This window comes from Anastrepha obliqua, chromosome 3 (genome assembly GCF_027943255.1).
Source record: "Anastrepha obliqua isolate idAnaObli1 chromosome 3, idAnaObli1_1.0, whole genome shotgun sequence".
Classification (NCBI taxonomy): Eukaryota; Metazoa; Arthropoda; class Insecta; order Diptera; family Tephritidae; genus Anastrepha; species Anastrepha obliqua.
The window spans coordinates 99,301,790-99,329,666 of NC_072894.1; the positions used below are offsets into that span (position 1 = coordinate 99,301,790).

The 27,877-nt window shown below is 37.9% G+C and overlaps 2 protein-coding genes across 5 annotated transcripts; one reads left to right on the forward strand and one right to left on the reverse strand.

Annotated features, from left to right (window-relative positions):
* Positions 1 to 1,361: 1,361 nt before the first annotated feature.
* Positions 1,362 to 7,556, forward strand: LOC129242430 (uncharacterized). Its single transcript, XM_054879056.1, has 2 exons — positions 1,362 to 2,423; positions 4,137 to 7,556. The coding sequence occupies exons 1-2, from the start codon at positions 1,497 to 1,499 to the stop codon at positions 4,746 to 4,748; spliced, it is 1,539 nt and encodes a 512-aa protein (XP_054735031.1). The 5' UTR covers positions 1,362 to 1,496; the 3' UTR covers positions 4,749 to 7,556.
* A 2,928-nt stretch (positions 7,557 to 10,484) lies between these two features.
* On the reverse strand, positions 10,485 to 26,720 carry LOC129242431 (putative uncharacterized protein DDB_G0271606). Of its 4 annotated transcripts, none has more exons than XM_054879060.1 (11): positions 26,584 to 26,720; positions 25,178 to 25,856; positions 22,858 to 23,829; positions 18,838 to 20,575; positions 16,661 to 16,854; positions 16,314 to 16,592; positions 14,566 to 14,703; positions 14,239 to 14,488; positions 13,821 to 14,104; positions 13,560 to 13,742; positions 10,485 to 11,356 (listed from the first exon to the last, which is right to left on the reverse strand). In XM_054879060.1, the coding sequence occupies exons 2-11, from the start codon at positions 25,814 to 25,816 to the stop codon at positions 11,276 to 11,278; spliced, it is 4,758 nt and encodes a 1,585-aa protein (XP_054735035.1). In that variant the 5' UTR covers positions 25,817 to 25,856; positions 26,584 to 26,720; the 3' UTR covers positions 10,485 to 11,275. The 4 variants fall into 4 exon arrangements, with proteins under 4 accessions (XP_054735035.1, XP_054735033.1, XP_054735034.1 ...); XM_054879058.1 differs by having other exon boundaries at positions 26,183 to 26,720; XM_054879059.1 differs by having other exon boundaries at positions 25,178 to 26,720.
* Between the last annotated feature and the right edge of the window lie 1,157 nt (positions 26,721 to 27,877).

Sequence of the window (27,877 nt, forward strand, 5' to 3'; positions counted from 1 at the left end):
GTGTGCCGGAGAGCTACTTCAATCACTTCATCAAGGTAGATCTATCTATCTACCTACTTGACAATGTCAGAGATGATATAAAAAGGTACCGTCAGATAAAGATAACAAATTATTCACCCCTGACACCTAGACACCACCTTCTAAGACCCTTTATATATATATTTAGCCGTTACACACTTTCTTGAGTATGTTTCCCAGCTCCTCTTCCAATTTGTGGTGTGCGTCTTGATGTTGCTACACAAATTTAGGGACCTCAAATTTTATGGCGCCTCCGAACGACAGATGTTTTTTATGAGGGGCTTTTTTCATGTCAGAAATGCACTCGCAAGTGGCAACCAGTACTACAAAAATTTGATTCTATCATTTGATATCTCATACCCACAGTGAGTTTCGAATCGGTCCCCGCCGAATAGTGGTTATGCGCAAATGCTTTCGGCTACGGCGCTAAGTTTCATTATTTCGAAAAAAAAATTAGTTTAAAAATATTCATGCGTCTTTTATTTATAACTGAATTAAATAAAATTATAGAGGGGCCAATGTGTACATGGCAAGCAATAAATTTCTTCTATGTATTTTTGGCATGTTCTTTTCTATCGAGTTAACGTTTCAAACTGCATTACTGGATTATATTTTTAAATTATCAAATTGTATGTGTCTTATAAGTAAACGTTTAAGAATGCACTATCTTAGTTCCCTATTATTACAAATAGTTACTTACCTCAACCCCCACTAGCAGGTTCTCTACAGCATGCACTTCAGTTCGATGAACTATTCAAACTTACCAATCAACCATTTTACTTATCACCACTTGAACGGCCTTGAACCTATAAAATAGCTAACGAATAATAAACATCACCGCTATAACTATGAGTATCTAAGCAAAAGCTCATTGTTTTTGTTTTATACTTTATTAAGGGTTCAATGACTTGCACACTGATCGTTGGCTTGCATAATTGTTTTGCTGCTGTTTAACGGTTTGCAAATCCCCATCAAATACCTGCTATATTCCCATTAATAATAACACGAACAGCCTGCAAAAAAACGAACTGGCTCGAATGCACTTAAACGAACGCAACAGCTACCCCCAACCACATGGGAGACAACAACAACAATCTAGCAACAATATCAGCAGCAGAATAACCAACGAAAGCATTTCCGCCGCTAACATCGTAGTGTGCGCGCGTCACCGTTATAATGCGCGAGAGCAGCTGAGTGCAGCAGAGAGCGTCGGATACAGCCGGCATCCGAAACGAAAACATCACTGCAGGCGTAGCGTAGAACGTTGAGCGCTCACTCGAGCTGATTGACTATAAAAGCTTGGTAGCGGCTATTTGATGGAATCAGTCAGCCAGTTGGACACATACAAAGCAGAAGAGTAGTAAACGTAAATACGCGGCTAACAAATTTTTCGAGTTTTTTTTAATAAACGAAGCGCAGTAGTGATATAGAAATTCATTTTTGTTTTCTTTAATTTCGGTTGTAAATAAAGTGCAAATATGCTAAAAAGTGAAGCCGCGATCAGTACAAAAAATGCCATCACCGTAAATAGTGCATCCTCTGGTGATTCACTGACACCACAACAACATCAAAACGAACCGCTATCACCACAAATTTTAGACGCTTACCGGGAAATTGCCAAACGCAATGCAATCGATGATTTTGAATTGTCTTTGCAGCCAATCGGTGGCCCAGGTGAAAATTCATACGGTTCTGTGCATAAAGTTCTGCTCACACCCAAGCGCGCACTTCCTACATTAACGACTTTACGTCCGCTTCATACAATACTCAAAATAGCGCCTAAAAGCCCGGCGCGCCGCGCGCACATGCGCGTCAAGGATGTTTACGCGCGCGAAGTGTTTATGTATGCGACTGTATTTAGTGAATTTGCGGCGCTTGACGCGACGCACGATGCTGCTCATTGCGCTCACTTCAGCGTCGCACCGCAAATGTTGTTTGCCTCATTGGAGGATAGTGCCGAGTTTATTATATTCGAAGATTTGTCCAATGCAGGTTTTACGATTAATTCGCGCACTAATTTGCCCACCTACGATTTGGTGGTGTGCGCATTTCGTGCCATTGCGCAGTTACATGCGATGTCGTTCGTGCTGCAAGCGCGCCAGCCGCAACGGTTTGCCGCTTTGGTGGCACAAATGGATGATAATTTGTTTACGTTGGATATGGAAGTGGTGTCATTGGAGTTTGGCAAGAAATATGTGCGACGCACACGACACATGCTCGAGGCAGATTTGAAGGAGAGCGGTGAGCATACGCCGCAGATGGAGGAAGTGTTGCAGGCATTGCAGAAAATCGAGACTAATTTTCATGAGATTTGTTTGGACGCGGTCAATGGTGTAGCGTATGCGCCCTATTCGGTGATTTGTCATGGCGACTTCTGGAACAATAATATTCTCTATGAGTTTGATGTAAGTTTACAGATATGATATGATCCCATCGAGGTTGGTATGGGAGGAGTGAGACAGTTGGACTGGTGTAGAAGTTTTAAGAAGTAGCTTCAAACCATTTCACCGGCTCTTAGCGAATTTGAAGGAAACAGCTGATTTGCTGACGTAACGGGGTATGTGACAACGGTTTGTGTATGGCAAAACTGAGACTGTGTTGGTGATATACGAAAAACTCAATACTTGTTTCATCCTTTGCCATCTGATTGGATGAGCGTAAATAATACACGTGAAATGTGCGTACAAAATTCTGCAGCCGAATCCCCTACGATATGGCAGCCGAAATTACTCTCACGATTTTGTTTCGGATAATCTCACATCATTATTTTTCTTTGGAGCAACTGTCAAGCCCACAATGACAAACAGACATAAATTGGATACTAGTAAGCCATATTCTAAAGCGTACGGCAGTAGAGCAGTTGATTTGATTTTTCTTCTATTTACTTGGTCTCTAAATTGTCAAGCTTTGTTTATAGATTTTGACATTCTAGGAACCAAAGCAAAAACAAAATACATTGCCGTTGTTGTTTTCGCTCTACTGTTACTACCTGTTCAATGTGCCTTGGATCCTGATTTTTTCCAATTTGTTCGATAGAATTCCCACAACTAAAAGAGAAATCATCTCGGGCATCAAGTCCAGTTCTTGCTGAAACCAAGACGAATTCGAATAAGGTCGCATTACTAGAGCTAATTTGTTTTTTTTTTTTCGTTTTGGTGGTTTGAATGTCAAAATCATACCGATACCGATACCGTCTCCACCTTGCCTTAAAGCTTTTGAAAAATTTTCCACTTAAAATCTGAAGTTTTTTTTCCCAGTCTTGGTTGAGCTCTCTATCTTTCCAAACCAAGTATTCTGATGAGCAATATTGCATTCATTACTTTAAAAATCAGTAAGTACCCAGTGGAACATCAAGACGCATATCTGAAATAGGAGGAAGAGTTCGGCCAAACGCCTAACAGAAGTGTACGTGTCAATTATTTATTTATTTTTAAGTTCGTTTGTCAAAGGTACCTCAACACTCTGAACAGCTTCTGGTTAGTTTAACAGTGAGGCTGGAATCTTTTCTTCGATTTATAAAAATAGAAAACCCAAAACATCTTAAACTTTGGGACTCCATCAATCAAACCCTCGAGCAAGCGTTTATTTCCTCATTTCCCGTAATCTCTCCATGTCCTAGAGCTCACTCCAGCTCGCCCTTAAACGACTTTCTTTTACAAAATTTTAAGATGCTCGCACCCGAAACTTTTCATATCGAGATTAGGTGTTTAAATGCTGGAAATACTTAGAAAGTCGAAAGAGTCAGAGAAAATATTTGTGTGAAGATTGGATTTTATACTTGTTGTTGTAACATTATAGAACATTACTCATGGGGTTTTGAGAAATGCTGCTGAAGTGGCAGTCCGTGGCCGAATATACTTATAAATCTGAGTCGATTTGCTAACCTATAACCACCTGTCGTCAGAATCGATCACAATCAAATTTTAGTTCCACTTTATGCCTGCAGCGAGCATTGAATTCGCCGATAGTCTAGTACCAACCTGCATTAAGTAAACAATAATTTTCCAAAATAAATAATAATCCACAGTCTATAGCAAATTATGTCATACCAAAACACAAAATATTGCATAAATTTCGAAACTTAATTAATTCAAATTTTATTCGAACACGATTTACAGTCCACCAACCAACACGTCGCGACTAAGGCCAAACTGATTGACTTTCAAATTTCGCGCTATTCACCGCCAATCTTAGATTTGGTACACTACCTTTACGCCTGCACCGAGAAGCCGCTACGAGATGCGCATTTTCATGAATTCATGCAAATCTACTACGACACAGTGACACAGTTTATACGCGACTACCAATTGGACCCCACAATATTGTATCCTGAAACGATATTCAGACAACAATTGCGTCAATTTGGTGCTTATGGTTTTTGCATGTCGGCTTTCTCAGTGCCATTTTTCGTATCGAACGCCAGTGAATTACCCGATTTGGATAAAGTTTCGGAAGCGGTGCAAGAACTCTCCTCATCATCGGACAGTTCGGATACGGATGAAAGAAACAATGAAGTTGGAGTTGAGCAACAGAGTGGCAGGTCACAACAAAAAAGTAACAAGAATGACAACAACAATGCGATATCACCAAAAAGCCAAAGCGCAGCAGAATTGGTAGATGAATACGACATACTGACGGAACGTACTGTGCCGATATTCAAAAAACGTATGATTGGCAGTGTGTTAGATTTGCAAAAATACGAAATGATTGAAGCCTTATTGAAATATTAGCAGGTGGATGTGGTAGGTGGAAGGTGGGAGATAAATGTGTATATATATGTGTGTGTGTGGAAAAGGATTGGTTGTACTGTTGAAGGTAGTTATTATCATGTGTTATAAATGGGAGAGGGCATGCTTTAAAGCCTCTGCTGTTGTTGCTATTGTTGTTGTAGCCTCGCGTCAGAAATAGTTACAGTGGGTGCAAGTTAGGTTAGGTATTTGTGGCAGTCGGCTTAGAGTAGCCAACTCCCTTAGACTACGTAGGGACGCTGTGGTACCACTGTACAGGAACCTTACTCTTTAGTTTTCATTTAACCAGTTAGACTATTTTATGAAGCGTAGAATAGGTTTTAACCCAACACCGGCTACGGCTGGACAATTACAGAGGAAGTGTTCTACTATATTTTCCTCTTTCTCATCTCTACAATTTCTGCCGTATTCAAGTGAAAATACTTCTAGCCTAGAAGAGTGCTTATCTAACAGTTAACTACCGGTAACACAAGCCGCGATTTTCGAGATGATCTCTCTTGAGAGGTGGAGCAATTCTCTTGATCTTTTCTTATCTATTTGCGGCCAAATTAGCCTGGTTGTAACATAAGTATTTTCCTTTCTCCATGACCTATTAGCCTCCAGGAGAATATTATTTTTTATCCTTAATTTGCAAGTTTTCACAGGAATGCTAATATTGCCTCTGTTTTCAAGCAGTAGAGCATTAGTACTCTTTCTGAGTAGTTCGTCGGCCTTACAATTTCCTTCAATATCTCTATGTCCCGGAGCCCATATAAGGCTGACCTTGAAGACTACACAGTTATTGTAATGGCACAAAAATTATTTGTAATATAAATTCTTGTTGTTACAGTCGGTTCAGAGTTATGGTGGAATCAAACGGATTTGTATCCGTTCTAAGAAAAATTACAGCAACAGCATTCCTCAAAACTGTAGGCTTCTTCTATTCGCCACTTCTTTACGCACCATATCTCAGCTCGGCTCACTTGATGAAAAATTTGCATGCGAAAGCAACAACAAAGTTATCTAGTATAGTTAAACCTCACAAAGGTGGCTTAACTCAGTATTTCACAAATGTAATTTTAGGCAGGTCTACAAGGTGAAGTCCAAAATAAACAAGACTGAGCTAAAATAGAAACGACAGGAGCTTTGTTTTGATAACTTCGAGTTTTTTTTATTCAAAATAGTCCCCTCTGGCCTCGATACACTGTTTTGAGCTTTTCGAAAGAGTGTTTCAGGTCATTGGCCGGAATGTTACTCAGGATGTCGGTGAAAGCCTTTTGGATGGCCTCTACGGACGCAAAACATTTTCCTTTCATGGCCAATGCAATTTTCCGAATAGGTAGAAGTCACAGGGAGCTATATCAGGCGAATACGGTGAGTGATTGATGGTTAAAATGCGATTCCTAGTCAAAAAATCCTTGTGGACAACTCCCTTGGCCAAATAAATGAGCATCGACTTGTTTTTTGACTTCTCCAAACGAGATTTTTTGGGTGGCCTTTCATTCGAAACTTTGACGCTTAGTTTTAGGTTCATATTGGAAACACCACGTTTCATCACCAGTTACAATGTTGTAAAGGAAGTTCTTGTCTTTTCTCGACTCTTTAATGGGGTCTTTCGAATGTTGAATTCTGAGCAGTTTTTGATCCTCGGTTAACTTGTGCAGAATTAAGTTCAAATAATTAGTTAAAATGTGATAAATCGATGTTATGGAGATATTCAACTCCGATTCCATGAATTTCAACGATGATTTAATTTTTCATAAATTTATGGATCATTTCGCTGGAGTTTTCAGTGATTACTGATTTTGGGCGGCCCGTATGTTTATCGACATTTATGTCCTCACAACCATCTCTGAAACGTGTTAACCACTCATGAACTCTGGCACGGACTACACCTTCATTACCATTTAGAATGTTTCGGTACACATTTTACCGCTTTTAAAACAAAATTTGATATTAGCTCCTGGTTCGAAACTCGTTTTTGTACCGATGGCACAAACATACTGACACTTTAGACGCGATAACTTCGCTTCCACTGAACCGAATGTCATCGAACTTCCACTGGAAGTCAGCTAGGGATGTAACTTCCAACGCACTAACTCATTAAAAGGAATGGCGCCATCAAAAACATTTTTATGACGCCAGTCTTGTTTATTTTGGACTTCACCTTGTATTCCAGCGTCGCCAAGATATGCCAGTTGCTTCATCTATTCGCCACTTGCTAAAGCTTCGCGTAAAGCAGAGGCCTTGTATATGCTGTTACAACAACAAAACCAACAACATGCATTTGGCGAACATTTTGTTAGTGGTGATAATTACTGTAATTATTATTAGTCTAATAATTTTTTTTAATAAAACATCATTCACAAATCACAAAGTGATAAGCAGGAGCTTAGGATGACCGACCGATTGGTTAAATATACAAAAAAATTGTAGAAAATATTTACATTAAAAAATAATTAGTTATCAATTTTTGTTGTTACAGATTCATATTTTTTATATTGTCATATAGTTGAATTGTTATATTAAACTTGATAGTTACGATACAGGAATTGCATAGAAGCTAACAAATGTACCTTTCGAAAGAAGAAATAGAATTAAACTATACAAATGTGATTAAAAGGAATTGTACAAAATATAATATTATTCTTCATTATAACAGTATTGAATGTAAAAAACAAAAACAAAAAATTATTGTAACTCAACAAAAGTGTGTTTGTTAAGGTTAGTACATACTAAGTACAATGTGTGGAGGCTAAAAGTTCCATTAAAGTGCTGCTTGTGATTAATATGAGAAAAGTTAGTGCAAGAGGCCGAAAAATGTATAATTATTTTAAAAATACATACATGTATTACTTTATCTATATATAATATATATGATTTTTTTTTAATTTTTGTGTTATATTTATTCATGTAAGCACTTAAAAATATACAAATTATAAACATTAATTCAAATAAAGTAAATTTATTTAATTAAAAACTTGGAAAAATTTGGACCAAAGAGATTTTAAATTTAATTTAAAACAGTCGAGGAATAGCGCCAGCTGGGCCTCGATTTAATGTTACTTCTTCTTTTGATTTCAAATAGCGTCACAAAAACAATTACGTTTTCATACATTAATATATATCTGTATACGTATATTACATGTGTGTGTGTGTGATATTCCTACACTAATGGGGCACAACTTAATGCTAAAGTGATTTCGATTGCAGGTGTGTCCGGATGTGTGTTTCCAGTGCTCCAGTGTAAATATAATTGTGTGTGTATGTATGTATATCAAGGTGTCAAGTGCTTGAGCAGCGAATATAGAATTTGGTTCGTTAGCGGTAAATCGTACTCATTACTATTATTTGTAATTAATTCATAAATATAATTTTTTTAAAATACAATTTCAAAATATGGATTATTTACAATTACGTTTAATGACAATTTTTGTTGTCATACAAATTCTATTGCCCCAAATATTTAAGCCGAAAATCATGTTGCGAAAAATAAATTGCAATTAAATTTTTATTAATATATATGTAGATATATATGCATGTTTTTGGTTTCTTTCACATTTGCCAACAAATCATACATCGAATCGTTGGCTTTCTTACTTACAAGAAGGTTTAAAACTGTCACAACACGCGCAATGCGTTTTTGGTGTCTTACGAAGTTTGTCTTAGAGCAAATGAAAAACATGAACATAAAATATTAGAAAGTAGTTAATACAAAAATATGCATTTTTTGTTGCTATTAAATCATTAATTCATACGGTGCTATACGGTCATATAAAAAAAACGAACCTAACTTAAGTGCATATTTTAATTTTGCCTGTAAGTGAAAACGAAAATAATTGTATTTCAATTATTTATTGAGCTCAAGGTAGGAATTCAATTTTAAACATTTTCTAATTTTTTATGGGTAAAATTTGGCATTCAAAGAGAGAGGAGGGGGCGGCGAAGTACCAAATCGGCATAGTTGCGGCAAAGATACTCAATATGTACTTAACCAAGCCATCAAGCACCAGCAAAAAAGCACCAGGTGAAAAGAATTCAGCAGGTGGGACCAGTATCAGACCGCTAACCGGATCTCAGCGAATTTGGGAGCATCAGCTGATTGGCTGATGTTAATGGGGTGGTTCCCACGACAGTCCGTTCTACGTAACCGGCACTACCCGGACTTATATCCGACCAACGAGTATCGCTTCAGCAGCGCTCTCCATATAACTGGACTGATGACTGATTGAACACGTGTGTGGTGAATACATGTGGAATAATCGTGCAGAATGCGCGTGTCGAATCCTACGGGATGTGGCAGCCGAAGTTGTTCGCATAATTTGGTTTTTCACCATTGTTAATGGCCAAATCTGGTAAGTCTATCATTCTTGCATCCGCCCTTCCGTTATTGTTATAATATTTTGAAATTATGCTGTTGATGTGACAGCCTTTGGCCGGATATAAATCCGTGTTTGCTCCGGTGTCATAGGCCCAACATAGGCTGACAATTTTAATTTTAATTTAATTTAATTAAGCCCGATTTTAGTTATGCTGCTACAACAACTAACTAGTCAGATTTAAACTATTGAAACAACCCAATTGGTAATCGTGCCCGCGACAGTCGGTCCTTCGTAACAGAAATAACTCGAATTTATATCCGGCCAATGAGTGTAACTTCAGCAGCACTCCTAGTATATATATGGAGAATGTGTACGCTGCTACAAGAACCCGGTTTGTGTTGCCAGCGAATTGTTGAAAAAGGAAGTGTTCAAAATAGCTGAAGTTTGCCGAGATAGCTGAAGTTTGCCACGAGAGCTGAAGTTTGCCTAGATAGCTGAAGTGAAAGCGAAATTAACGAAGTTAACGAATTTCGCGGAAAGTGAGAGCAGAAGAAATTCATTGAGCATGGGGCGTAATTCGATCGGTTAGCAACAAGAAAAATAATTCCTAATACCGCAAAAAGGAATTTCTGATAAGCTACTTTCACTCATCAGTGTAGACTTAAACTGCAATTAGTGGAGCCGTAACCATAACCATAGCCGCAACATTACAGCCGTTACAGCATTTGTCCATTAGTCATGCCGCAACCATAAACAGCTGATATTGAAGTAGAATTAATGACCACATTTGCATTTTGTCATAAAAACATGAATAATTTTCCACTAAGTCAATTCATTTTTCGTCGTTCAATGCTAATATTCGTATCAAAACAAATGTAATATTCGATATCAAAACAAATGTAAAGTATTTCGCAGCTGGGTAAGGTTACGGGGAAAAAACCAAAATCCAATAGCTACATACGGATACGGTTATGGTTATGGCCTTATGGTGCAGCAACTATAAACGTTTACAGTGATGTCACTGATTTATGCTGCTACAACATCAGAACAGCCGATTGTTATGGTTATGGTTATGGCTAAGGTACGGCACCACTAATTGCAGCTTAAGACTTTTAGCTGGTTACTTTAGAGGCCACTGTAGCTTGAGATAGCACATATTCCCATGGCAGCCGGTTCTACGTTGCCGGAATTACTCGGATTTTCCCCGACCAAAGGCTACCGCCTCAGTTAACTAGCCCTGTCTAGTGAACTGTTTATCATCATCATAGCACTTAAACAAAATTTCTATCTCTGAGACCATCATTAGGCGATTCTGTGAAATGGACGTCCATTCCTTGCGGATGTCCTGCACTAGGCAGAAAAAGCCTACACCACCTTTTGCTGGTATTGTCGTGCTTCCATATAAATTATGGAACAGTAAACCCGAGAATGTGGTAAAATTTTCAGAAAGTCTTAAAATATAGGGTACCTCAGGAGCCTTTACACAACATATAGTACACCTTTTGGTCGCAATGGTCGCAGTAGCCTAATAATGATAATTTAGTGCTATTAAAAGTGCAGTATTTAATTTTTCCCCAATCAAAAATTAAAAACCAATTCAATTTCTATTACATACATAAGTATCACACCTTAAGCTCGATAAAAAATTTGTGGAAACTACTTTGCTAGGCTACTGTAAACATATACATTTATGTAAAAAAAATCATTTTAAACTATGGGTGGCATTTTGTTAACCAATTTATATATAGCTAGCCATAAGCAGGGTTGCTTAGTCTGCTTTCACTTAAACGAACTTCATATTGTATGCTTATCTGTATATAGTATTTGTGTAGTATATGTATGTATGTACGTACTTAATAACTGCTATTCAATATTTATATATTTTTGTATTTTTGTATTTTGCATAGCGTTTAACATTGTTTCCTTTTTAGAGAACTATTGTATTAGCATGCCTAAAAATGTTGCTAATAACAGTTGATACAAGAATATTTTTATGTTTTTTTTTTTTAGTTTTTTGTTTTCTTTTGCCATAGTTAATTATGTTTTGTTGTTTTGCTTGTGTAGTTAGAATTTTATAAGGAATTTCGTTAGCTTTTTGCTGAGCTGTTTATTGCACGGCATCTTTGTCTGAACTCGTTCAGAACGTGAGCACCAATTCCAAGTCGATGACGCAAGGTTTGTATGCGTGTAAGTAATTGTGAATATATCTTATTGCGAAACTTCACGAAAACGTTTCTGCCGCTCCAAGCTTTCGACCTCGGCCCAGGAGTTACGCATATTTCGAAACAACTGTCAAGGGAGAAAGGTGAAAAAGGCGAGAGAAAGTAAATATAAATTTCTATGCAACTAAGGGGGATTGGGTAGTCAAAATTTTCAAAAAATTGAGTTTTTTGCATTTTCTTAAAGTAAAATATCTTAAAAATATTGTGTGAAACTTTCAAATGAATCCGACAAATACTTTTCGAGTTATTCGAAAATTAACAAAGGGTGCGCAAGCGCTCTAGAGCGTTCGAGAGCAAGTAGCTATGCGTTTTTCTCAAAACTATGTTTCTTGAACTGGCGATCACTGTAACTTAAAAATCGCTTGGTATATTTCAATAAAAATTATACTGCTTTTGAAAAACATAAAAAAACTCGTTCCTGATCGAAGGATTTTTTTTTTCAAAGTTTCGATTTTTTCTAAATACACTTGTCGCAATTGTCGGTTTTTTCTCGAAAATCTGAAATATATTTCCAGAGGCCGCTATATCGTAAATTTTGAAAAAAATGCTTCGATCAGGCACCAGATTATGTATTAATGAAACTTATTTCTCTTGCCCAATTAATTTTAGCTGAATCTCCAAGGACTTGTGATGAACGCCGCAAGGGAATTCTGGAGAAACGGGCTCCACACAAACAGTGATAACTTTTACAATTATTAATGTTTTTTTTTTTTTGAAATTAAGTCAAGTCGAAACGTGATGTATTAATGCTATGTTTTAATTTTTGAAAAATAAGGCAATTGACTAGCAAAAAAAATTAATGAAAATCATAATTTTTTCGGGCCTCTCTGACTACCCTTAACCTCTAAATCGGAAAGAAAAGCTTGCTTAAAACAATATACCTAGTCCTGCCATAAGTTCTGTTACAAGTTAAGCCCGTTATAGATATGAAATTATAATACTTTTTTTAATGAAGCTAGTTTTATTTAATCATGTAAGAATTAAAAAAAATGTTTAAATTTTCATTCGAAAAGGTCACCATTTGCTTTTACGCCACGCTTCAAACGATTAGGAGCAGCGGCTACCGCAGCACGCACGGTTTCCAGTTTCCATGGATATTGACGTCACTGCTCGAACCAATGATTGTTTGAGACTCCCAAAATTTCTGTGAGGCCTTCGACAGGACAGGTTCTCCAATTTTGAACACAAACTATAGTCCAATGGATTCAGAACTGGACTTCCAGACGGCCAATCTTCTGCGGCAATGAACGCAAGAATATTCTTTTTAACCACTTCCGGGTGGTTTTTGCCTTAGGGGCTGGATCGGAATCTCGCTGGAAGATCCAACGCTCTCCATTGAAGAGAGTACTGCGCAATTGCTTCACCACGCTTTCTGAGACATGCTCCTGGTACACTTTTGCCTCGGTCTTAACTCCTTTTTCGCATAAATAAAGAGATGTAACGCCTTTACAAGACACTCCCCACCAAGTCATTACAGAGGCTGGATGGTGGCCACGCTAAACCCTTGGAACAACATTTTTCGCGTCTTTAGAAGTTTTAGCATAGATTTTGTATTATATCCACACATTTTTTGCTTTGAATTGAAAGAAAGTAGCTTTTTTTAATTGGTTACACTTCGAGTGCCGGATCCTGTAGTAAAAACTTCTTCAACAGCGAAAATTGTTTTATCAGTGAAAATAATATTTCAAGGCCGTTGACCGCGTGCTACCGAAGAAGTTGCTTGCATCCGACGATTTTAATTTTTCTCAAGCCCCTTGCGAAAAGATGACCAGTTGAGCGACGTAAGGCGTTCATGTGGAGATCATCTTTAATTAGTCTTGATATGGATCTGGTCGATACATTCATTTCTCTGGACATGAGTTTCTGTTTTCCAAGGGGATTTCTGCGAATTCTTTCTCGTGGCTCTTCATGGCTGCACGGGTTCGAGGTACCGGAAGACGACCTCTTCTTTTTCTCTCTGTCACTTACGACGTTTGGGAAAAACGATTGATTGTGCGGTAAATAAACAACCACGAAATTTACATTTTTTTCATCAATTCGTAAATCTCACTGGCACATTTACCACATTTTTGTAATGCAATCAATCACTGCAATGCGATTTTCGTTAGCCCCCCACTCCAGTGTTAACAAGCGAGATTTGCATAAGAACAAAAGCAAAAATAACGGAACTTTTTTCTACGAATTTGGCAAGACTAAGTACATAAGCTAAACAAACAAATCTCGTCCCCAGGTGAGCGCATTTATTTAGCAAAACACGCATAATCACTTACCTCATCCACCCAGTTGTGTTCGGCGAGTAGATCATTTAAAATTTCCGTAGACGATTTACCCGGATATTCCTGTTGTTGCTCGGCAACACGTCTCGAACAGTGTATATACAAATTATACTTTTCATGCGCAATCTTATGGAAAATGTCAGCACGCGCGGCACAAATGCGACATAAGAGTATGTCCTAGGTAAACAATAAAAAAAAAGAGTTTAAATTTAGTATTTTTTGTTAATGAAAAAAAATTGTCATTTTCCGCCATACCTTCTCACAAGCCAAACGCGTATCAACTGGCACCGGTTGCATGGTGTTGGCATGATAGGGATTGCCAAAGAGCAGGAAACGCACCGATATGCCTGGCTGATGACAACCACCGCAATTCTTTTGTGTCAAGTTATTTTGACCCCACTCAGTGAATACATGGCATTTCGGGTACGTTTCAATTGAAACGATAATACTGCGCGTCCAGGGTGTAATTGAGAGTAGTTTACGTTTACAATTGTCCATAATGCTATCGATGATACGCACGCTACCCAGAAAGTATTCATCTAAGGCAAAATTGTGAAATGGAAATTAACGCCAATATTTTTAAATATACAAAACTTTAATCCTATTTTAAGTTAATTTCAACCAGCATCGTTATTCATAGGCATTTTTAGTGGCACTCAATCGGTGTACTCACCCTTTTCTCTGGTTATTTCCAAGAAAAAACTGGGATCCAGCACTTGCGATATCATTGTTTGTATGTAGATTTCAAAATTATCACGATAACGCAAATAATCCTCCATAATTTTCTCAATGAATTGTTCGGTATCATCGGCTAACAACTCGGAACGCATAAATTCTACTATAGTCTCTTTGTGCGATTGTACTTGTATGCGCACAGGCGCCTTAACATACAGCTTCTTTGAATCAAGATTCCAAGACGAATACTGGGATATACAAAAAACGAAACACGTAAATATGTAGATAAATATTAAAAGTTACGACTTATAAGCCACTAACGCACCATTGACATGTTGCGATAAAACATTTTACCATTCTGACAGAATGGCTCATATTTTTGTAGAATGCATTGAGTGTCCACTTGCCAAATTATGGGCCAATCGTTGACCAAATCCGAACGTAGAACAATAAAATCACCGGTCTGTGAAAGAAGTAGAAATTAAGTACCAAAAAAAATAGAGGTTGAGGAAAAAAACTCCGGGCGAATTTACGTTAACGGCACGAGCCGGTTTATATCAGACCCACAAGAAAGTCATTTCAGCACAATTTGCCAAAATTTATGGAAAATATTTGGTGCTGCTACAACATCACGGCCGTTTAGGGGGTTATATTTGTTTGGGGAAAAAGAAATCCACTATTTTCTCGGTAGATGGCTGTAATGATCGATAACTCGTAAAGTATCGATCAAACAGTTTAAGGCTTACGCTCGTTGTTAAGACGACATTGCACGCTAAACAAATTTCTTTTGCTGTTTTTGGCTTGTTCCATTCACATGGTTCGGCTCTGAGCGAATTTGACAAATATATTCCGACGTCATTCGTTAGGTATGGTGAAAAAAAATTTTTGAGGGGAACTTTGGATTCTACGTCATTCGTTTTTTATTTCACTACGCTAAAGCTAAAATTTGTGAAACACAAAACGAATAACGTAGAATCCAAAGTTCCCTTCAAAATTTTTTTTCAACATAACTAATGAGCAAACCTGGTATCTAGCATCTATGTTCCATTCAGTTGTGAGCTACAGGGTGTTAACAATAGAAGTCAACAAAGAGACAATTTGGTACATTTTACAGTTTTTCTTTGATAAAAGCGAAAATACAAGCCAGGCCGCTGTAATTGTAACTATAACAGCTAATTACGTGCAATTATGGGATGCCGCTCAGGCATTTTCGAGGTTAGGGGTAATGTCGTTAAAAATCACACAAATAATCGAAATTGATGGCATGCTAGTAGTCGTAGCATCGCCCAGCAGCTAAATATCGACCATAAAATTGTTTCAAGTCATTTGCCCCAAAATTTTACGCAAATATAACGGATTTATTTGTTTAATTTTGACTAAAATTTTTAATGTTTACCAAAATTTTTAATTTTAAGTTCCACAAAGAAGGTCTACTTATATACAGTGGCGGTCAAAATTCCAATCGATTTATGAAAACAATTTTTTTTACGGTGTTGCGCATTTTCTTCCATATAAAAAAAAATCGCATATTCGTCTGAATGGAAGAAAATGTTTTACTTCGTCAACAAAAACAAAAAAAAAATATTAAAAATTAACTCGAATTTTCAGCCACTTTTAAACTTGAATACACCCAACTCTCTTTTTACACGATTTTGAAATAACACAGTTCACTAATAATTTTTTTTTTTTGCACAAAGCTTTCGTTCTTGCACGAATCTCAAAGCAAAAAATGTTTTTCTGAAAAAATAGTTCTTAAAAGAATGCCTTACTTCGTAAAAAAATGTTGTGTAAGATTAACTCACCGTTTGGCACCCGGGTCTGAGCGCTTTTCGACTCTGGCCGTGAATTGTACATATTTCTAATTCTATTCTATTTCTCTAACGACTTGAGCTTTCAGGTAGCTTCCTAAAATTTAATTTTCTATCGATTTATGGACATAACCTTTTAAAAATGATGCTCGAATAAGAGCCGGGTCTAGGGTGCCCAACCGAAGGTTTTAAAAAAGATGCCCAACGAAGGCAGTTTCGCCCACCTTGAGTTATTTATAATTATTATTTTATATTATTATTATACCTTAAAATTATCCGCATCGTGCGTAGCATTGGCATACGAAGATGCATTGGCCTTATTCGGCGTATAGCCATCAACATTTTGTTGCTGCTGAGCCTGCTGTTGCTGCTGCTGTGGCTGTTGTTGTTGTTGTTGCTGCTGTTGTTGTTGTTGTACTTGATTAAGTGGCGTTTGTGGCTGCTGCTGCTGTTGCTCTGACGGCTGATTGTAGTTTGACTTGCGTGGTGCGCTCTTATTGCGACGCGATGATTTTCGGCGATAATTTCTGCCGCCTTCATCGCTCTAAAACCACACAAATGAATACAAAAATGTATGAAAGCAAAAAAAACCAAGTGTACCACACAACTTACATCCTCTTCTTGTGGCGTCCACACGGGATCTGTGTCCGAGTCCGCAAATTCATCGGGCTCTTGATCTTCATTATCAGCCAAGCCCGTAGCGCCAGTGCCGCCAGCACTGCCAGAGCTCATGAACATGGCATGCATGCTGGTCTGTTTCGCTTTGCGTAGACCTTGCTCGCGTCGTGGCGGCAATGTGAGTGGATCTAAAAGACGAGGCAAGTCAGGCCGTAATACAATGGCAAGGAGCAAGATGAATTTTTGTGAGTGTGCGTGAGTGAGTGGATGAGTGAGTGAGTGTGTATTATGATGGATGATTATAAATGTATGTGTGTGTGTGAGTGATATGAAGTATGGATAATTGTGATAATTCCGTTATTTCAATGTATGTATGTATGTATGGAAATCGTACGAATCTCAACGAGTTCATTAGTTGGGGAATTTTCCAGGCGAGTGACCTATGTAAAAGACAAATTTAATTAACTAAACTCAAAATGATGCCTACTATGTAAGTTGAGTTTTTAGATATAATCATGGGGGGAGGGAAATGACTGCTCGATCACGCCACAGACACCTTTGCAAATAGAGAATTTTTTAAATGTTTTATTCCACTGCTTTTGGACTGCATAAGGATAACAGCAAAACTAGTATGCCTTGGTGAATGCTCTCCGAAACAGTAGAGGGTAAAAGCGTAAAAAGAATTTCTGACTACTCCAGCGCAACCTGCAAGATTAACATCCAGCTGAGGGCCTATTACTATTACTACCACTACTACTGCATCCGTGGGTGTTGGTATGGCATTTGCGCCCGACGGCATAGTGTACTCTTCTGCGAACAAGAAATCTCCCAGATTTTTGTTATTGCCCGTCGTAGGGTTAACACTTTCGAAAACAAATTCTTTCCAAGTTTCTTAAAATTTATATAAATGTATTCTATCTACGTATAATGTACAAATTGCTAGATCATCACTCTTTATACATTTCATTTCTTTGTTTAATTTTAAGCTTTTTTACCTATGAAATTTTTTTTTAAATTTTATAAACAACATAAATTCTTTCGAATCTAACTTCTATATCCATAGTGAAGTTTTCATAACTCTAAAAGGTATTTGGGTTCTTATAGCTGTGTTAGAAAGAGTAATAGGAGAAAAGTGAGTGTGTGCGTATTTAAAGAAGTGCGAGTTATATTTTAAATGTGAGTAGTTATGTTTTGTGGCTTTGACCATGATGGCGACTGAACACCGAACGCATTATCGTTCGTCTGTGACCCGGACGCTGTCGAAAGTGAAATAAGTGAATAAGAGAATTTCCTCCCCAATCGCTCGTTCGCGCGCACTCTGCTGACCATAGGAAAGGTGTTGTGAAAAATCATTATTTCATTCTGGTTCTTCAATTAACATAACCAATTTTAATTGAAGGCTACAGATTTTTTGTTTGCTGTTTTTTTCAATGCTAGAGCGATTATAGTGAACAATGTAATTTATGAGGTAACATCCCATTTTGCATGCATAGAAATGCTTTATCCATCTTGTTGGGAAATAAAAACACAAAATGTTTTTTTAGTAAGAACTTTTGTTTCTTTGCTGCATCTTTTGTCAAAAATACTTATGTAATTCGATTTTATCAACTGGTATTTTTTTTCTTTTCTTTTCTATTATATATGTATTGTAACAAATCATTATTGCTGCCTTTAATTTTGATTTTAATAATTTTTGAATTTTTTGTTTGCTAACAGAAAATTAGAACGCTTCAAACTGCAACCGGTCGTTCGGTTTTTGGTTGTTCACAATTGTTTTGTTTGCGCGCGAACGAGCATGGGAGCGTTCGCGTTTGAGCAGCTGCGTCTCTTTTCCACTCAAATTGTGGTCGAGAAAGAGAAAAAGATTGTGCGTGTGTGAGCGTGAGCATTTTCGCACCACATCCACGCGCTTGTGTACATTTTGTCTTCACCTTCTCAGCTTCCGACTGCGCATGCGCCACCAGCTAACTAATCAACCAGTCAGCAAATATGCAACACAACAACGCACAGTCGCGCTCATCAGTGCCAAGGCCACAGAAAATTTATTAAAGGATGATGATGACCGGCCGTTACGCCAGCGGCAGCTGCTGCAGCAGCAGCGGCAGCGGTGGGTGCTATCGTATTACTAGTAGTGGTAGTACTGGAGGAATTTTGTTGGTCAGGCAACATACCTTGACTGCTGCCGCCGCCGCCACCGCTGAAGCCCAATTGTGCACAGTATTGCTGCTGCTGCTGCTGCTGTTGTTGTGGATGTTGCTGTGCCTGCTGCGGTTGTGGCTGTGCTTGTGTTGGATGCTGTTGACCGTACGGCCGGAATGATTGCTGCTGCTGTTGCTGATGTTGTTGTATTTGCTGCTGCTGTTCGGGTGGATGTTGAATAACCGATGCAGTGCTTGCCGTTGCTGCTGCTGATGTTTCGGCTGCGGCAGCAGCTGCCGCTGCGGCTGCCATGTGAGCTTGTGGTCGCTTCTTCGGCAATATTTGCGTTTGTGAGAGTATTTTAATGCGATGTGCGTCGTCTCCCGTTAAACCAGCGGTTTGTTCGTCAACAACGGCGCCTTGCTGTGGGTTCGCTGGTTGCTCATTCGTTTGGCCTGTAGCAGCAGCAGCATTTGCTGTATCATCGCTATTCCCATTGCCCGGTTTTGCACGTTTCGCGGTATTGCCACTCGGCGAACGTTGATAGTTCAGCTTGCGGCCGCTTTTCACTACAGCCGGTGGTGGTGAATCGTCACGCTCACCTTGAAGGAACTTCAAATAGCTGTCCATGAATTGGGTTTTCTTCTCGCCGATCGAAGTGCCTACAACCGGCTTACGTTCGCTACCTGGCGTTACCACACTGTTAGCTAAAGATGTACTCGTCGCTACGCCAGCCAAGCCGTTATTTGTAACCACGCTGGCCACGGGTGTGCTACCAGCACTTTGTCCCTCATTTGCCGGATGGCGTATGCCAAAATTGGTGGCACTGCGCCCATTGCTGTTGTTCACGTTTGAAGACGAGTTCGCAAAGCCCTGCTTTGGCGCTATCGCGTCAGTTAGAAAATCCAACTCCTCTTCGATATTGGGCACAATCACTTTATTGCTTGGATCATTCACAACCGCCGTTGCTTCCGCGCTGGGCTGCTGTTGTTGTGGCTGTTGGGGTGCCTGTTGATGATGTTGCGCCGGTGCTTGCTGCGGCGGCGGTTGTGGCTGCGGTTGTTGTTGTTGTTGTTGCTGCTGCGGCTGCTGCTGCTGCTGCGGTGACTGTTGCATGGGCTGCGGCGGCTGCTGTTGCTGCTGCTGATTGAGATTATAAAGCGTATGTTGTATGGCGCCTGCGGTTGCGGCATTCTGTTGCATGCATGCCGAGTACTGTGAAGCAATTTGTTGTGGAAATGTGCTCGAGTAATACGAAGATAAATTCGTTAGATGCGCTTGTGATTGCGCCTGTGATGATTGCATATGCGCCGGTTGTGGTATTTGTTGCTGTTGTTGTGCGGCGACTTGTTGCTGTTGCTGCTGCTGCTGTTGCACTTGCTGTTGCTGCTGTTGTTGCTGTTGCTGGTGCTGCTGCTGCTGTTGTGCGGTGTGTGGATTCACATACGTTGGTATGCTAATGGCGGGCGTCTGCGCTACCGGTGACGGCGTATTATTCTCGATCTTCAGTGGCGTATTCCATTTACTGTTAAAATCATAGTATGTAGCTTGTTGTTGCTGCTGCTGCTGCTGTTGTTGCTGCTGTTGCGTCTGCTGTTGTTGCTGCTGCTGATGGTGCTGCTGTGTTTGCTGTTGTTGGTGCTGCACAACATCCTGCTGAGGGCTGCGTACCGTAGCATAATCATTGGTGACAAGCGTCTTTTTCGGCTGACGCTTGCGCGGCGTTTTGGCTGGCTTTGAAGGCAGCTGTTTTGGCTGTTCCACTTCAACCTGCAAAAGAGAAAAGAAAACAGAACAATTTTATTAACGAACTGGAAGAAAACTCTTATTATAGTAAAATAAATTCTGAATAAAGAAAAAATTTTTTTTTGTTTATTTAATTTTTGGTGTTACATAGAAAGAAATAGCGAAACAAAAATCTCAAAAACGGAAAGTTTGATGAAAATTGCGGGAAAAATAGCGGCGTAAACCCCCAGTGTGCTACTTATTATGAAATGTAGATATTTATATGCTGCCGAAACAGATAAATGACAATTTTAATAAATTTAATAAATGCAAGAGATGCGCAATTACTTTTAAGGGATAAATTTGTTAAAAAAAAAATGAAATAAATCAAGCAAAATGGAGTGTTCAAATATTTTAGAATAAATAGAAATGAGTTTTTGTGAAATTTAGAAAAAAAGCTAACAATTTAGTAATTTAGAGCAAACGTTAACTTATTGGAATTAACTTATGAGAAGTGTTCGGCAACAATTTGAAAACACTAAAGCTATAATCTTATCTAAAAACTCTGGAAGCACACAATCAGTATATAACATGATTTTCAACCATTTTTACACAAATGCTTATTATAGATTTTACAGATTTGCAACTATGATTGTCACTTAATACTACCTTCACTTAAAAGCTCAATTTCTCTACAGACGACACTAAGTCCTTTCCCCGCTTCTCCACAACTCACAAGGATACATATTTAGACATTTTACAGATTTACCGTTAACCGTTCAAGTTCTCAAATCGGTTGGATTACATATATTCCTGTAAACTATAATTAAATACAAAACAGCGCAAATGCAAAGGTAACATAAGGATCGAGTGGAAAATACAAAAAAACCATCAATTGCAGTCTAAGAATATTTGCATCTGGGGCTTTCAATATGGCAAAAAGGCATACAATATGTGTTTTTATAGCAGCATTCTTACGCGTATCTTCCTCAAAAGTTTGGAAATAAACGTCACAGGTTCAAATACATACAATTCGGTTTGTTTAGTTTCACTCCCTTTTGTTAAACAGAAATAAAAATCGGTTACATGTGAGAGAAGGAAGCAACACTAAAGGAATTAAGGAACTGAAATGCAAATATTACAGAAAAATGATAACAGAAATAATAGCAAACTAATGAAGAAGTACGGGTTAGAAAAAAAAAAAACAAAACAATTTTAGTATTAAATGTATGTGCATGTGGGCTGGCGTCACGAAATGTGCACGGGAAATTGTCAAATAAAGAAACAATGATTTTTAATGTGGAAAATAAAAATTAAATCGAGTATTAAAACCTTGCACATTATTTTTTAGATGAATTTGTTTTTGTAGGTAAATTTTAAATAATTGTTGCAAATTTTTAAGCAAAGCGTCTAAATTTATAGAAAATGAGAATAGCTCTTGCTTCGAAAATGTCAAATGTTTATACAAATGTATAAGTATTCTAAATCTATTGTAACTACTACGAATTGCCATTACAGTTTTAGCTTTTTTCTTATTTTCATTTTACATATTTCATGTGAAGTAATGTCTGTATTTGTAAGTGTTAACACTTTTGAGAACATAGTTTTATGACTTTCAATAATTTTCAACATTCAGAGATATGAAGAAATTGCCCACTTTTAAAAACACAAATTGTTGCTATTGTTAATTAACATTATTGTTACTTTTTTCAAAATTAATTTTCAGCGAGCATTTGCATTTTAACTATTCAAAAACGTGATTGTGTAATATTAATATTACAGTTAGTTAAATAATAAACATTCGCATTATGCAGCAAAGAAAAGCTATTTCCCTCATAATACTTGTACAGAAGGGAATGCAATGATGAAGTTCTATGTTAAGTATATGTAGATAACATTTTCGTATTGTTAGTAAACAGCCACAGATGTTTTTATTGTTGCAAATCAGACGCTTTATTTTTTGTTTTGACTTATACAATTTTTCATGTGACATTTATTTCATGATAATTCAAATTCGACTACTCAACTCTTAAACTTTAAACTTCATTGTTGTTGTTCCACTTTTAAAAACTTTCGAATGGTTTAATAAAAATTTATGCATAAATAAAATACGATGAGTGCGTAAAGTATTAGCAACTTTTCAGTGTTAGATGTTAAAAGCAAACGACAAAGAAAGGTCAACTATGCAAATCAAGGATTTGGCAAAAAAAAAAAAAATAATAATAATCAAATAAAATTAAAGCGCGTCAAAGATGCAGAGAATGTAGGGAACAATTTAACAAAAGGCTTCAAGAAAATATACAAATCGAAAATCATAAAATACAAACCTTGGGTATGATTTGAATCTGTGACGATTGGGAAGATTGAGTTTGTGGTTGCTGCTGCTGTTGCGCGACGGCGGTTTGCTGCTGTTGTTGCTGCTGATTATTAGTAGCCGTTGGCGACACCAGCATATTTGCTACCATATGCTGGCGCCGTTGCTTTTCGACTTGTTGTTGTTGTTGCTGTTGCAATTTCTGATTATTATTGTACAAACTTTGTTGTGCAAGCAAGTGTTGTTGCTGCTGCTGTTGTTGTGTATGCTGCAACACTGTTGCATTACCAATGGTAGTACCCGTATTTGGGTTATAAAGCGTTTGTTTAATTTCCAGCCCAGGTGGCAAGTTAAATATCAAACTTTCACCTACTTCGTTGTCAGCTACGTAGCCCAATTGACGATTCTCCTGCTTCACTTGCAGCTGCAACACATTTTTCACATCTTCTGTGCTAGCACCACCATCGTTCGAACCATTGGTATCTTCGATTTTAGTCCAACACGCAGAAACGTGTTGCTGTTGTTGCAGCTGTTGCTGTTGTGGCGGTGTACTTTGTATCACAGACGAATAGGCCACAGTGGCTGCTGATGCGGGTGAGCCTGCACCTGCAACGTTCCGCCGCAAGGCTGGCGATTCTGCACCTCCACCACCCGTCTTATAGACGATTACTTGAGGTGACACTGCATTATCAACTGCAACTGTAAGGGCTGGTGTTGTGCTGCCAGCAGCATATGTATCATTTACATCATTCTGTTGCATTTGTTCAACTTGTATAACTTGTTGTTGTTGCCCTTTGCGTACAATTTTAAAGTTTTTACCATCAATGGTATAGTACATTTCACCATCGTTGTCTAATGCAGCATTTGCTTCTTCTTGCTGCTGCTGCTGTTGCTGTTGCAGCTGTTGTTGCTGTTGCAGTTGTGTCTGATAAATAATTATGTCATTATAAGCCTTTAAATCGGCTGGTTTCTCCTGTTTGATTTGCTGAAAATGTGCAACACACGCGTCGCAAGAATTCAATTCAAATTTTATTTTGCTGTTGTTTAGATGTGTTTGTGATTGTAGAGGATGTTAGAAATTTTTGAGTTTTTGGTGAATATTATATTTATGATAAAATATGTATACTTGTGCGATGCCAAAGATGCATTAAAAGAAGTTTTCAGAGTCTACCAGAAGCTGATTTGATGGCAGATGTGTGGACCACTTGTGGACCTTTCTTACTATGTGTCAAAACAAATTTTGGGTTGCCTATGAAATTCGGTAACAGATTTGAGCACATTTAAAGTTGTTTTAACGGACTTTATTGAACTAACTGATTCCGACCAAACTCTCTTAGTTTACGCTAATCAATTCGGGTCACTTAAATTGCTTGCATTACCTTACCGGAATGATCCGGCCAAGGTCTATCGCGTCAGCTGGATTCCCCAAACATTTATCAGGCATGTTAATGTTGTTGCAACATTGTGAGCGGCTTCAGCTCCCTTCGTACACAAAATATTTCGTACATTATTGTCGAATGTAATAAATATTTTACTAAAAGTTCCATTAGGTTTTGTCCCGTGGTTTAGGCTTTAATGCATTTGATTAATTGCAGTTTCATTAAATCAACAATTTGGTCAGGTAGAACTGAAGCGCCGTTTTGATACATGGATATGTAGTGGCCAGCAATTTTATTTTATTTATATTATTTTTCATTAGTTCAACTCTATTTAAGAGCTGCTTTTATACAGGTTCTCACAGTTCAATCTACAATACTATGTCACCTCTCAAACGTAGTTTTTTTTTGGATACGATGTAAAACACATTAATTAATATTAAATTAAAAACTTCTATCAGGAATTTTTTGCCTATCTTCTTAGACAACCCAAAATATGTTGTTTTCAAAATTTTTAAATTAAAATTTAACTTTAAAATTATTTTTACAAAAATTCACAAATCAAGTGGACACAACCACTTTTTTTTCGATTATTTACCTACATAGCATTTAGTATGTTAAAAACAGAGGCATACAAATTCAAAATTCTAACAGCAAAGCTCCTCCAACATCTTTATGTTTATAAGTCTATAAATTCAAGATGTTCATCCCCACCTTACTATTAAAATTGTGCAAGACTTGTCGTAAAAAAATCATTGTGCACTTTTTCATTTATTATTATGGAAAAGGTTATAGCACATCCCACATTCTACACCTGTATCCCAAATATTTTAGTACATCAAAGAGAGTAAACAAATGTAACCAAAAAGCAAATGCCAAAACTGAGCCCTTAGAAATGGATCGATTATAAAGACTTCTATATGGACTTAAGACAAAACTGTCCAACATACTACTCACCACCTTCTCCGCCACTAAATTCAATTGTTGCTGTTGTGCCTGCTGCTGTTGATGTTGCTGTTGTTGTGTTTGCTGTTGCTGCTGCTGCTGTTGTTGCATTGCCAAGAACGTATTTGATATCATCGGCGCATTCCAACTGAGCGTTGTTGATGTAATTGCGGATGTTGTAGGCGATGGGGAAGCACCGCTTGACGAGGAATTTTCACCATAATAATTAGAAGCAGCATTATTTGCTGCAGCTGCTGCAGCAGATGATACAACAGCAACAGCGGCTTGATTTTGAAAATTCGTCAATTGTTTGTCTAACGTCGATGGGATTTGAATTTGACGAACTGGCGTATTAACCGCACTTGAGGCGTAATGCGCTGGTTTTGGTTGCGCGCTAGCTGCGGCCGCATGATGGTAGATTTGTTGAAATACCGGATTATATCCGCTGATTGGTGAGGGTGACACAAAACTACCGCTACCAGCAGCAGCGGCATTAAAGCTAGCTGCTATGCCTGAATGCGCTGCTTGTAGAAATAGGGATTGTGCAGGCGCCAAGTGTGGATGCTGAAAATCTTCCGCAGAACCAGTACTGGAGGCAGATGGCACAATACGATTATAAGCGTAAGACCAAGGGCTTGAATTGGGATCCATATTGTTTTACAAGACGGTTATATAGTACGTGTTTAAAAGACTACAAAGGAAATTTGTTAGATTGTTAGATTTGCTTAAACATTCATGTTGTTCATATGTTGTTGTGGGGTTGTTGCCTTTAACCAGGCAGTACTAATAAATTTGCATACAAAAACAGTGTCTTAGTACCGCCAAAACTTTAATAAAGCAACGAGTCTCTTTATCACACATTAAAAATCAAACTACAGATTGCCTGTACAAAATTGTGCTACTCTGTCGCATAACCCCTCAAACACTTAGTAATCATGCATACTAATGCTTTATCTACAATTTCAATGCCGATTGGGTTTCAAAGCTTCCCCACAACAATACAACAACCACACGCACTTGCTACGCTTCCGATTGGTGTAATGTACGCGCAGTGCGAAAACTTCTACTTTGGGGATTTTTTTCACTTGTCCCGTACTACTCCGACACCCGCTCTGCATTCGAATCAGTGGAGCACCTCAAATGTGTACTTTGTCTTGCGTTATGTATCTAGCTGGATTACGACTGTTGTGGCTGCACGGCAAAACGGCTCGACCGGTCGTTCTATGCGCCGTTGCCCAACGCTGTCGCCTTGCGTGACTCGTCGCGTTCTCCTGCAACTCGTTATGCTACGTTTCCGTAAAAATCTTTAATTTTCACTCTTTTCGATGTTCAGCGTTTCAAATTCCACTTAACCGATATTAAGAAAGTTCTTATGTAGACTTTTCAACTATATTTTTCACAAAAATATCAATTTTTACTTGTTAGTTTTCAATTTTTCGCGTCATCTATTCTGTCTACTCGTTGTTACACAGTCCGAGCGCCATTTTGAGAAAAACATTCCCACTCCGAATTCGGCCGAGGCTAGCTAGTCCGAAAGTGTGTATTTTCTGCCAGTCAAACCATGACGAAAAACGTCAAATGTGAATGATCGAACATCATTACAAGGTTGCATTTGTAAATTATCCATTTCAATTTCAAAATGCTTATTGTCTATTTCATCAATATTTGGCTGATTTAACTGTGATATTATCCGCAATTCTATTTATGTTATACATATCATTTGATGTAATTAAATACAAGATCGCCTTAATTTATAAATTGATTGTTTACAAATACAAACATGCGATACGTTATTGGGCGATGCATCCACTCCACTTACTCATTCACAATAGTACACTCAGCCAATTATTATAGTAAATAGATAAAAAGGGTATTTACAATAAATTTTCAAATTCGGTATTTAGAAGTTTACATTTTTTGTTAATATAATATTTTAGGGATTTCGTCTAAGCGTTGAAGTTTAAGTATCGAGCTTAAATCAACCCATTAACTAACGCATACAGAGATTTCATATACATTTCGACAGATTGTTTTCGAGGGTATAAAATTACGAAGTATACAAGATGTATGAGGCATTTAAGCGATTAAAAAATTACCGCTATTGCGTTCAATATTTTAATTTAAAAATTTGAAAAATGTTTATTAGTAATATAAATAATTGGCGCTTAAACCCTTTTTGAGTGCTTGGCCAAGCTACCTCTCCTATATGCGGCGTGCGTCTTGTAAGTAATAATAATATAAATAATTGGCTCTTAAACCCTTTTTGAGTGTTTGGCCAAGCTCCTCCTCCTATTTGTGGCGTGAGTCTTGTTACTGTTCCACAAATGGAGGGACCTACAATTTAAGCCGACTCCGAACGCAAGATATGGTTTGCAATTGGCTGTCGAGAAGCGACCGCTAATAGAAAACACTTTTTCTATCATTTTGATGTTTCATGCACGGAGATTCACATCTACGCACTTCCGAATGGTAGTCACGCTCCAATTCATTCGGTTACGGTAGCCGCCGTATATATAATATAAAGTAAAAATTTGGAATAAAAAAAAGCATGATTTTTTTAAATTTTACTCAAAATGTAATATCTTAACATGAAAACATTTTCGTAAACAAATCAAACATATGTACATACCTATACATACAGTGAAAATTTTAAATAAAACATCAATATTCCAAATTTTAGCGGAGGCATACTATTTTTTTTTTAGTTTATGT